We start from the raw sequence: 12,290 nt of genomic DNA, 5'->3' as shown, positions 1-12,290 counted from the left end.
TTGATTCCTTTATTTTCTTAATATTAGTAATGCCTTGTTTGCTTTAATATTTTAAATGGCAGGGAATTTAAAAACACTCTATAAGCAATAGGGTCTGATAGGAGTCTTTATTAACAATATGTGTTATCCTCAAAGCAGGCCTGAACTATTTTCTAAGGAATCCTACAGCACTCCTGCAAGTGCCCTGGTATGGAAAATGGGGGCACAATATCTTCTAGACAATTACTGAGCGTGTTAGCATGATGACTGAGAACTCAATGTTTTCTGTCAGTAGGTCTATCATTTCAGCAGAGGAGTACTTGTTGCACTGACTCAAAGAACAATCCTCATTCTCTAAAGGAGTGAGCAAATTCAATATTCTAGCACAAGACCTCCATTTACGTGAATTACATCTGTTACACGAAGTTTGTGTTTTCTGGTTCTTGCTACCTCAGCTTGTGAAGATCCATAGATCTAGAGATATGAAATATGTTGCAGGCAAAAGATAAGAGCAAGAGCCATCAAGCTAGGCCTGTGCCATGAGACACACAGATGGAGTGAAATGACACAGGAAGATATTTACAGTACCCTATTAAAAGAATCCATATGAAATTGAATTAAAAATATTGTAGTGTTAAAATATTGTTATTGCTCAGAAAATAAATACATTTCAGGCTTCTACTACAAAGCAGCATTAACTAATAAAAATAACACATTCAAACTGCTAGGAAGGTTGTCCTGTTCAAAATTTTATTGGGCTGATAACACGTTAAAAAGTTAAAGTTTAAAGAAAAATTATCTTACGTCATTCTGTTTAACTTGTACAGCTGAACGTTCTGGGTGCTTAAGAAACCCAAGCGTCAATAGCACTTGCATAGGGGACATAACCAAATAGCTGCACTCAGACACCTGACAAAACAGACTTTATGAATGTGAGTGATTATTCAGTTACTGAATGCCAATGGGAGATAAAGAATAATAGAAACTGTTTGCTTTGAAAAGTAATTTGCTGGTGTTATCGCTGCTCAGTTATCGGCTGAGATTTATGAACTGCCGGGAAATCCCTTAGATTGCTGCTTGTAATTCGCTGTTTTTAGTGGTTTGGGTATTCCTTTTTTAATTTTCAAGCACTTTAGGAAGTACTCAATAAAATTCGTACACATCAGAGTTGATGCATATACCATGAAGTCCTTTTGTGTGTTGAAGTGTGGGAGGCTTCTGCCAGTGAAAGGGGACACTTGCTGCGTGTACTCCCACATGAAATACACATCATCCAAAAATATATACGCAGCAACTTAAGTTACATTATAGTCAACTAGCTATTCATCTCCAAAATCCAAACTCTTGCAATAACTTTGTCTCATTTGACCTTACCTTAATATTTTGCAGAGGTAGATCCTATTTCCCAGGAGTCTCCCTCCCTCTATTTACAATAATAGAGTAAGGTCAAATTGACCACAGTATTGTGGTTGATCAACGTTACTTTGCTTTGGAACTAGTAATAAATCTTTAAATTAAGCAGGACACTGACTGATTCTTCTGTTTGTTATATTTGCTATGGTAAAGATACACCCTCCTTGTTTACCTGGAGCTCAGCTAATTTAGTCTAATGTCATTTAAAATAGTTTAAAAATAAATGAGAGGCAAATATTTCTGGAAAACTGAAAATCATTTCTCAAAAGCAAGACTCTGAACGATCCTCAGAAATTAGCCACATGAATGTAGCTCTCCCTTTTCAATTGCGGAACTAGGAGTTTAAATGGGTTGAATGCCAGACTCCTAGTAATAGTATCTTGCGGTATTACAGAATTTTATTTGTGTTTTTTATGCAACTATAAGAATGGTCTAGTATAAAAAAGTCCGTACAGAGTTACAGATTTTTTTCTAGGAGATACTAATTGTATTGTTACCTCCCTCAAACTACTTAATATTAGTGGCATAGAAAAATTTGTGGGTTTTTTTTCAATTTTCAATGGCATCCTTATCCTAGCTCTTCTGTCCCCAGCTACTAACTCTTCTAGTACAAATTAAAGAGGAAAAGTTAATGGTGGCCTAGCAGGCTGGCTGTCAATAGAGAAACAGGGTAGTGGACAGCTCTAGACATCTTTAAGCTTCACCGTAGATTAACCATGGGGTTAATCTAGTTCATAATCATAGTAATCATCATCTGTGTTTACTGGGATGCTGGAGGTGTCTTGGGGTTTCATTTTCTTTCTGTCTTCTTTGCCTTTTTCCATGGAAGACAGATTGTCTTGACACTGCTGCAGAATCTTTTTGGAAGACATCCAGCTTTCTCCTCGGCTTTCAGCTGGCGCTGCACACTGCCCTCCTCTGACATCCGTTCCTTTGGCCATGAGTGCTCTTCTGGTTCTGAGAAGGTCACAAGTGCAATTCCAAGGGTTACCATCTAAATATAGGTGCCGGAGGCGAGGTAAATACTCTACGACTTTGCGATCCAAGGCGGATATCTTGTTGTTCCGTAAATTTAAAACCTGAAGCTGTTTCAAGTCCTTCAGCTCTTGTTCTCCAACATCTTCTATTCCATTTCCCTTTAGATCCAATCTAGCAAGGGTATCTGGAAGTCTGAATAAAAATAAAACAACACAGATGTGTTATATTCATCACATTAATTCTATTTGTGTAGGTGGTATTTGATGGTGCGTGTTTGCTCAGCCACAGCTGACTTACAAGTCTTTGATGTTCAGCGGTGGTAAATGAAAGCAATAATGCGTTCTTCTGTAAAAAGATGTGGTCTTGAAATGCTTGTGTCCATTTTTTTGAAGTTATCAGAACACTGTCTATGTACACTTGAACTGTTTTTCTAAATCATTGCAGTTCTGACCGGTACTGACGGTGTTTGTTCAACCGAACAAAACAGCAATTTTAGTCCTACTGTACTAAGGAGAAAGTTATGTGTTCAAGTGGGTGTCAAGTAAGCTTAAAATTGGATTCTGTACTCTTTAATGCCATAAGCAAGCCTATGACCAGCATGAAAGATGCATTTGTAGCAGCATGAAGGATGAAATGTCTAGAGAAGCATGACAGCTCTGCTACCCCAAGTACTTCTATATATGATTTGTTAAAAAAAAAAAAAAGATTTATTTCATAGATGAAAGAACTAGAATTTTTCTTCCATTTTATTCTCCTACTCCCATCAGATTCAAAAGTTAATTAATCATCTCAGAAGTAGCCCATCTGATGTTGTTGTGTTTTGAGCAACAGGGAAAAATATAAATGCTTTTCAATGGCCTTTTTTAAGAGTACTTTAGAGAATTAGAACTGTTTACGTTTAGAAGAAAAAAAGAGCCAATGGTCTCTGGATGTCCTACTAGACTTCTCAATTTCATTCTTACTTTCATATATCTTATAAATTTGTGTGACAAAACTACTTTATTTCAAAAGTCTTGCTCAGTTATGATCTTCTATTTTTCTCCAGCTCTAGTTAGTGAAATCTGTTTAATCAAAAAGCCCGTTAATTGGTATAGACTATTTTTATTTAAGTTAATTTGAGATTAACCGAAAAGTCATTTTACTATTGCAGTATGCAAGGTGATGAGATTAAGAATCACAATTGGAGATTTTAAGGAAACTTATTTACTATAACTGTCAGTAAAATTAAAGTAATAATACCAAGACCTGCTTACAATGAAATGTCCCACAACCAACAAACGTTGATGTGGTAGATTTTTATCTCAACATAGTGATTTGAGATATCTTTGAAAGTGACTGATAGAGTCCAGTGTGAGCGTCACTGGCTGAAACGATTGCTTCTGTGAGGCCGAGTTTGACCTCTTAGGCCAAAAGGTTGTTGCCATATTTGTGTATATCTCACAACTTCATTGGGAATATTTCAAGAGTAAGGCCGTTCTGTATGGAACTATATTTCCTGTGTGAGATCAGAATTTCATGTGCTGGAGTGGTAAGTGATTCTGCAGAATTTGGTCTTACTAATGTTTGTGACTGCAATAATTGTATTTTGAAACCAAACTACAGACAATAATGATAGTTGTCCAATATTACACTATAACGTAAGGGTACTCTAGGGTGAAATCCTAGTCCCACAGATGTCAAAGGTAGTTGGATATCACCTGAGATATTTATCCAACCAGATTACAATCTAAAGCCTGACCGGCAAATCCTTAAGCCTGTGAATAGTATTATTGTACCATGGATAGTATGTTAAGCTTGTGGCTGTATTGTTTGACTTTAAGTTGAGAGTATCTTGAGATAATAACTATGAATTTGAGTATGTGATGAGTGATCTTGCTGCTAGCACAGAAGCTATGCATGTTCAGGAGTTGACCATGACAGCCATACTGCTGGTGCTGCTGCTCCAAGGAAAATCATCAGGCTGTTTCCTGCATTCTGACCCCTCCTGACAAGATTTTATGAAGTAAGAGCTCTACTGTGTGAGTCCTGATTAAGTACTTGGACTTGGAATGGATATAAATTCTGCTGGGGGCAATTTCCTTTTGTTATTTTCTTCACAAAAAACAAAAGAACCTCTCTTCTCCTCATCCCCACTGAACAACTGCTAAGACCCATTAACTGTGACATATTAACTATATTTGTAACCTTTGAGACTGGTGACTGGTAGTTCTCAGATAACTGTCAGAAGTTACACTTTTGTTTCTTGGTATTCAGGCAACTACGTGGGATCAGCAGACAATTTAATTAAGTACATAGGTTTTTACTTCTTGTCATTTCCCTCCCTCTTTTATGTTTGCTCTCCACTTGAAATTTGTATTCATTGTAGAGTTCAAAGTAAAAGTCTGCAATATGTCCTTAAAAGCTATACTGTTTCCAATATGTCCTTAAAAGCTGTACTGTTAAAAGGCTGATAAAGAACTCTTTCTTCCTGTTAATTCCCTTGTGTATGAAGGTTGTAAAATAAGATGAATTAGACAATACTAACGTAACTAGAAAGCATTAAACATTCCTGTCAAGCTGCACTGAAATCAAATATTTATATACCACTAAATCTCTTTCTGATTATAAAGCTTCTACCAAATAGATTCAAATGCTGAGGAACCTAATGCTAAACGAATTGAAATTTTACTACATGATTTATTTGGGCCAGTTAAACTTGTCCACAAGCCATAAAAGTAAAATTTAATAGTGCAGCTAGGTTAAAGAACCTGATGTTAATGGAATTACAAGGCTATATTTATGCCATCTTACTGCACAGCTTTTTGAAATAAAAAAAATTGCCACTTCACATCAGACCAGCTTCTGTTTGGTCTAGCATCTCATCTCTGGTAATCGCCAAGATTAACACTCAGTTAAATGTGAGAGAACCTGTACCCCCTGTAATGTAGGGTACATTAAGGAACACTGTGTGCCCAAGGGATGTTTTGTCTGTGCTCTTTTGACTGGAGTTTTGCTTACAGTCTGAAGCAGAAGAGTTTTTAAGCCTTTCAAAGACTTTGTTGTGTGTGAATTTAATGAAGCTGGCAATGCTAATATCCACCTAAACAGCACGTGATTTTTGACCAAACTCAGCTCCTGAAATCTTAATATGTTAACAATGATAAGCTCCATAAGGGTTGGTAAAAATAGCTTTAAACTTGCTGTCTTTCACTTTTATTGAGTTCTGTGATAACAGGAGAAGATAAAACTAAGCAGCAGTATAACTTCTCCATAATCATTCTTTTATATTCTTCTAGCTTGTTCCTCTTATTCATGTGCTAATTAAATAAAGTAGTCTCACTGGCAGCCAGAAATGTGAAATGAGCAGATTCACTGGAGGCCAGAGATGTAATAGAAACAGCTCTACTTCTATGCTGAGGCTGCCAATAAGGGTGCTAATTAGTGTCACTTATGGCAGTGGGCTTAAGGTATGGATAGACGGCTACTATGAGTTCTACCATGAGGGTCTGAATGCAAATTTATTTCATTTTAGCCCTCACTCTTGTAATCTAAGGAAGGGGAGGTGACACCTGTCAACCAGCTATCCTCAGATTCACTTGCCTCAGTGGAATAGAGATCAGGAGATTCTGTTCCAGTGCCAGGTTAGAAAGCTGTGCGCACTGCTGAAGAGCTCCTGCCTCAAACATGTGAACAGCATTGTTGTCAAGAAACAAGTGTTTCAGGTCTTGTAATCCTTGGAAGTCCTGTGCTGTCACCCTTTGAATCAGGTTATTGCTGCAGTCCAGTTTCTGCAGTCTGCCTGGGAGCCTGAGTGGCATAGTGTGGAGCTGGTTCTTAGACAGCTCCAATGTTGTTAAGTTAGGAAGAAGCTGGGCACCATCTATTGATGAAAGCTGATTTTCTGAAAGGAAGAACTCAGACAGGTTTTCGAGGTGTTTCATGTCCCGAAGTCTTATTGTTTTGAGTCGGTTTTTCTCTAATTTGAGTGATAGCAAGGACTTAGGCAGGTCAAGAGGCACTTTTGTTAGAAAGTTGCCGCTTAGGCTGAGAAACTGTAGATTCTGGAAAGATGCAAAGAAGCTAGTAGGGAAAGAGTTGAGTCTATTGTCAGCCAAGCTCAGATACTTCAGCCTAGGAAGTTTAGGTGGTGCAGACACAGATTCCATGTTGTTGCCATCCAGAACCAGACTTTGTAAATTACAAAGGGAAGAAAATGCACTCAGAGGCAGAGTCACAATCAAGTTATTCCGAATATCAAGCACCCTTAGTTTCCTCAGACCTTCAAAATCAGATGCATGCAGAGAGTTGATGGAGTTATCACCAAGTTTTAAAATTTCAAGGCCAGATGGGAGTAACGTGGGTATATGCTTCAGCTGATTTTTGTAGAGTTCCAGGGACTTCAGGGTGCTCAGAGCTTGGAAAGTATTGTTTTCTATTGATTCTGTTCCACTGCACGACAGGACCAGCTCTTCAAGGGCTGACATTCTTTTGAAGTCAGTAATCTTAAAGAGAAAAACATAATTCATGTGATAATACACCATCTAATTCATGGATCTCCTCTGGTTACTTCCAGAGGCTCTGACCATCTGCTAGTGTTTATTCTTACAGAATGAGAAACTAAGAGGAACTGAGTAACAACTAGAGATGTGCTACTGCAGGTGTCTGCAGTTTGCCAGTATTTACTTATGTTTTTAGAATTTTGTCGTTTAAGTCCATATTGTACCTGGTTTTGAACAAATACACAGGCTTGAAGAGGACATGTTCCTTTCATTTCTGCCTGGTGTCTAGCTTGTGTAAATGGATAGCTAATATCACCAGTAGCAGGAGTTCTTGCAGAGAGTAGATGGTTGTTACATGCTAAGTGCTCTCAGCGGAGCTTGCTGGTGCAGATTTGAATTCATAATACAGCCGTTTCTATATAGCAAGACTACTGTCACTACAGCTTGTGGAGGAAGCACACATGGTTACCATCACTTCTACCTACCATAAAGTTTTGGCAGGGAACTAAAATCTGACACTTGTACCTTTTCTTTTCCTCCATTATCTCACCTTTTCTTCAAAGTAAAAACCTCTAATACTGAGATGACCAAAGCAAAAGTGTCAGAGCAGTTTGGTCTGAAAATCTTCTACATGGCACAGGTTGCTTTTATAGGTACTGAGTTTTTGTTACTTAGTAATAAAGAGATGCTTTGCAGTGGTAAATGAAACCTACATGTTGACTGTGACTGTAATATATAGAGACTAATTGTTTCATTATTTTCCTCCTCTGTTGGAAACTGCTTGTTTACAGAGCTTGCCATCTTGTGTCTCCAGTTAACAAGCAAGTATAAATGAATCTGGCAGTTTCCTCTTAGCAGAGATATGAGAAACCATGGAATGAGGATAAATCCAGGAATTCTCAGGGCACACCTGTTATTTAAACAGTAGTTCTTTGAAATTATCAGAGATGCTACCCTTTGACCTAGGTGCTTGCTTGTTGAAAATTCATTTATATGGTAATCACAGAAAGCTCAGAGCAAGATGAGCAAGTGTTCTGCATGGGGGAGGCAAGGAGGAGTACCTTCATCCATATTCCTCCACATGTCCAGTAAAGATCTCACTATAGTTCTCAGGAGTACCACATCAGGAAGAGATGTTAAACTGACACTAGTCTGCATGCCGCTTCCCCAAGGGCTCATTATCTACAGGCACGTTTTACTTGCACTGAGAGAAGCTATAAAGTGCATTCGGCAGCATAACCCCTTCTCTGAGTCAGGAGTTTTAAGGAAGGGCAGTGCAAATCCCTTCTCAGCTCCAGTACTATGTTGTAGTTTTGTTCTGTGATCCTGATTTGGCTGTGTGAACAGATTTGGCTATCATACTTGCGTGTCTTAAATCAGCTCACGAAGGTGACTGTAAAAAGATTCCTTCCTGCTTCATTTGTCTAATTCCTGCATGTTTTTGAGTTGTATCTCTTTATCATGTCTACAAACGCACGTTTTAACTTCTGTTAAAATTAGAGCCCCCACGGCTGTGAAAGAAGAGTCAGATTTCACTTTGCTTTGGCGTCCTGAGTTGCCACTAGCTTCTGATTATATTCATTTTGTCTCATAAAGTCATTTTTGAGTGTTTCAAGATGTGATGCAGAGTCAATGAGGAAGAACAGATACGGAGCCTCTATTGATACAGGTTTTGCTATCAATTGCATTTCAGTTCAATGAGGAAATGTATAAAACACCTTGCATTCTCAAAAGTAAATAACCAAGGTGGCCATTTTCTATTTTTTATCATTGCATAAAGTGTGGTTTTTTTTTTTTTTTTTTGCTATGTAGTCATTACAGAATGGTATGTCCTGTTCTGGCCATAATTAGGAGGCTAATTTTGCAAAGCTTTAATCACGAGCATTCCCACAGAAATGAACTGCAGTGCTCAAGAGCTGAAAGGAATGTATGTAAACGATACCGCAGTCTTAAGGAAATTGAAACAGGTTTTGAAATAACAATTGAAATAGGTTTGACACATGCTTTCTCCTGTAAGTTCAAATGAAATATTTCTTCCTTTTGCTCAGTTGATTGCTGTATGTCTCTAAGACGCTTAATTTTCACCTTAGTAGGTGGCAGAGAACCATGCGAATCAATTCTTTTTACGTCTGGTCAGTGTACATTTATTCTGTGACGAAGGATGTGAGACTTCTTAATGTGAATTATTACAGTTTTTATTTTCCACATATCTGGTATGCTTTGCCAGACTTTTGCTGCTCTGAGACTTAAACATCCATACTCTTGCAACCCACACAGTCTTACTAATCTGAATCAAGACACATTTGAAAGCCTATCCACTGTCTTTTTGCTACAAAGTGATGTTTTCATCTCTCTCTAAACTGTAAAATGATACTAAAATAGTTTTACATTTTAAAAAGTAGATCTTCAGAAAATGTATTTAAGATACTTTTATTTTAATAGCAACATTTTCATAACTGTATCATTTTAAACTTTTTTTCTTTTAGGGTTTTTTTAGCTTTTGGAATTTTTATGACCTGGAATTTGTTATAAGCAGAGTTTCTCAAGGCAATGTTGTGGGGGCCAGAGAAACAACTTACTTTTAGCAGAAAGTATAAGCATTAGTATAGTTAGAAATAAATGAAACATTAAACTTAGAACAAAGAGATTATCGTTGCTCTTTAAATCAAGCAGGATGCAGAAATTATAGAAAAAAGATGCTAAAAATAGTCTAGTTATGTTGTTACAAGTTCTGCTTATAACAGCAACAACAGCAACAAAATCGCAGCCAGTGTTTTCAACCGCCCTCAATCCTTTCAAAACAAATACAAAATTTATCAGGGTAAAACAGACTTAATTCTGTTCTTTCTAATCTTTCTTTTCTTCAAAACATACTGTATTTAGCATATAAACATATCTTCTTTTCTTTTTAATTTCTTTACCATTTTAGTGTTGACCAGTTCAAACTGAAGTCCACTAAGTCTTCCTTACTGGTGCTCATTTTGAATCAGAGACTTATTTTTCTGAGGCTGCAAATTACCAAACCATATTATATGGGAATGCACGTATAAAAAAAGTCCTTTAGAGGTCAGCTGTGGAAAGCCTAGACTTATATTCAACTTCTTTTTGGAAATACTCTTTCTCTAAGATGAGGGAAATGAAGGAATTATTAAAAAAAAAAAAAAAACAGAGTTCCTTTAGAGCTGCCAGACAGGTACTTTACAAGCAGAAATCAAAGTCTCTTCCTGCAAGCACTGTTATATGTGCCAATGGAATTCTCCAGCTGTGTAAAATTAAGCATATGTGTTTGTTTTTATGATGGTAGGACCTCAAGAGCACAATTTGTCACATGGACAGAAAAGTGAAAAATATATTCACAAGCCCAGTTTAAGCATAAGTAAAGAATCTAGGTAATTGCAGCCAGATGGCACAAGAAGGACTTATTTCCTGTGAGTGCAAAGCCAGCAGTAGATGTAAGGCATTCTGATTGGTCAGCTGAGTTAATGCAAACAGTGACAAACTCTCTTAAGATAGTTTCACGCACCACTTGTTCTGAGCAGTCATGAAGCATTTATTTCATTACTCAATTCACCTATAACAAATATTTAAATGCTTTATAACAGATACCTGTCTTTTTCCCAAATCAGAATCTAAGACTGCTTTACTAGTTACAGAAAAGAAAAATGCCTCATCTTTCTTATTTTGAAATAAAAATATTTTCTTTGCACAGAAGATATATTTCCTGATAAAGAATTCCTTATAGACAGAGCTTTAGTTTTAACTAGATACATCAATATAGCTAAATTACACTGCTGAACTTTGGAAGGTATGAAAGCTCCAACAAGAAAACCAGAGCTACTAGTATTGGCTAGAAGAGAAATAAACTCTTGTATACAGTTCAATTCCAAAATTCTTCCAAATAGGAACTGTTTGTCCATGGGCAACAGGTATCCCAGATATAGCTCTAAACTGCCTTTTAGCCCGTTTTATTCAATCCTGAAAGCAAAATTAAAGATGTATTTCAGAGGAGTTAAAAATCTATTCTTTGTATGAGGACAGGTATACTTAAGAGAAGATATATCTCTTTTGAAATTGGACATTTCTTATTATTCGTAGAAAACTGGTACACAGCAAGTATATATAATGCAAATGGTTGTACTTCCCTTGTGTCTATTTATGGCAGGTAAATTTATTAAACTAATGTGTTTCAGGGTGGGAAACAGCACTACTCCAGTTCAGGACAAAATGAGCATAAACTGATAACGATTTAAAAATGTGATCCAATAATGCCTCAAGAAATCCAGTAAAAAACTTTTAACAACACAAATAGTTGTCAGCTGCAGTTAGAAGCTCTATTGTTTATATGGGTTATTAGATTGGCCTGTCATTGCTTTTATAAACATATCATACACTGCCTTGGACTCTAAAAATGCAGGATCAAGCCCTGATGACTAACTCCCACTGTGATTCTTAACAGCAGTTGTACCTGAAGCTGCAACTTGGAGGGGAAAAAGAACTTCAGTTTCATTTGTTAGGGAAACCACTCTAGCTACATAAAACCTCTCTATTTAGTATGGGAAAAGATTACTTTGTATGAAGAGAAGGAACATCTTTTGAACAGGTTAAAAAAATAAACTTCTGAAGTGAATGGCCATTTAACCATTTAAAAACAAGTCATGGTTTGGCTTGTTGCAAATTGTAGAACATATGTGCGAAATCATAATGATTTTAGTAGCTACTTTTTGTGTTGCATATAAAGGAAATCGTCAAGGCAATGTGAACTGGTGTGTAGAGACCACAGGATAATGAAAACACTATAGGAATATATTTACATACATTTAAAAGGTAAGTAAAAATAAAAACAGATTCGGCACCGTTTTATCAGTTTTAGAACCTGGAAAATAAGATGCTCCTTTCACTGGAAAGCTACCACCATCTGGGAAACATCACTTTTGGTTACAGTGCACTATAGAAAGTATTTATACTGGATTTTTCCTACCTGAAGTTGTTTAATTTTGCCGTGGCTGACGTAGAGTCTCTTGGTAGCGGAAGGAATCTCTCTGGGGATCTCTGTGGTTCTGTAGCATTGCACTGACTGGGCAGAGTCACAGCTGCATCTTCTAGGGCAAGTGGTACTCAGACCACTGTGAAAAGGAAACAAGAAGACTAAGAAGTAAGATAAATACATCTTCCAAAACAGGAACTCTGAAACAATCGTCTCAGCAACACCTAGTGTGAATTATGCACCAAAGTCCTTTTATACCATGAAATCTGATAAAAGGATGTTATGACTGTGTATTTTATCCCTGTGAAAAAACAGCAAAAACAATACCGTAATTTGCCTGGGTTAAAAGGTGGGCAAGCATTACAAAGAGTGAGAAACTTAAACAGTGATAAGGAGCCTTTACATTTGTAGGTATGTGAAATTAGTGTTATTTATTACCTGACATCTAATCTGCAAAC

General features: G+C 37.0%; 1 protein-coding gene across 1 annotated transcript; it reads right to left on the bottom strand.

Annotated features, from left to right (window-relative positions):
• Window positions 1-426: 426 nt before the first annotated feature.
• On the bottom strand, window positions 427-12,075 carry LOC104148497 (nephrocan). The gene is made up of 3 exons (XM_068938130.1): window positions 11,827-12,075; window positions 5,950-6,851; window positions 427-2,562 (listed from the first exon to the last, which is right to left on the bottom strand). Exons 1-3 carry the CDS (start codon window positions 12,013-12,015, stop codon window positions 2,115-2,117), a joined length of 1,539 nt encoding a protein of 512 aa, XP_068794231.1. The 5' UTR covers window positions 12,016-12,075; the 3' UTR covers window positions 427-2,114.
• Window positions 12,076-12,290: the final 215 nt, after the last annotated feature.

The sequence above is a fragment of the Struthio camelus genome, chromosome 3, assembly GCF_040807025.1.
Source record: "Struthio camelus isolate bStrCam1 chromosome 3, bStrCam1.hap1, whole genome shotgun sequence".
NCBI classification, from domain to species: Eukaryota; Metazoa; Chordata; class Aves; order Struthioniformes; family Struthionidae; genus Struthio; species Struthio camelus.
This window is presented reverse-complemented; position numbering and strand designations above follow the sequence as displayed.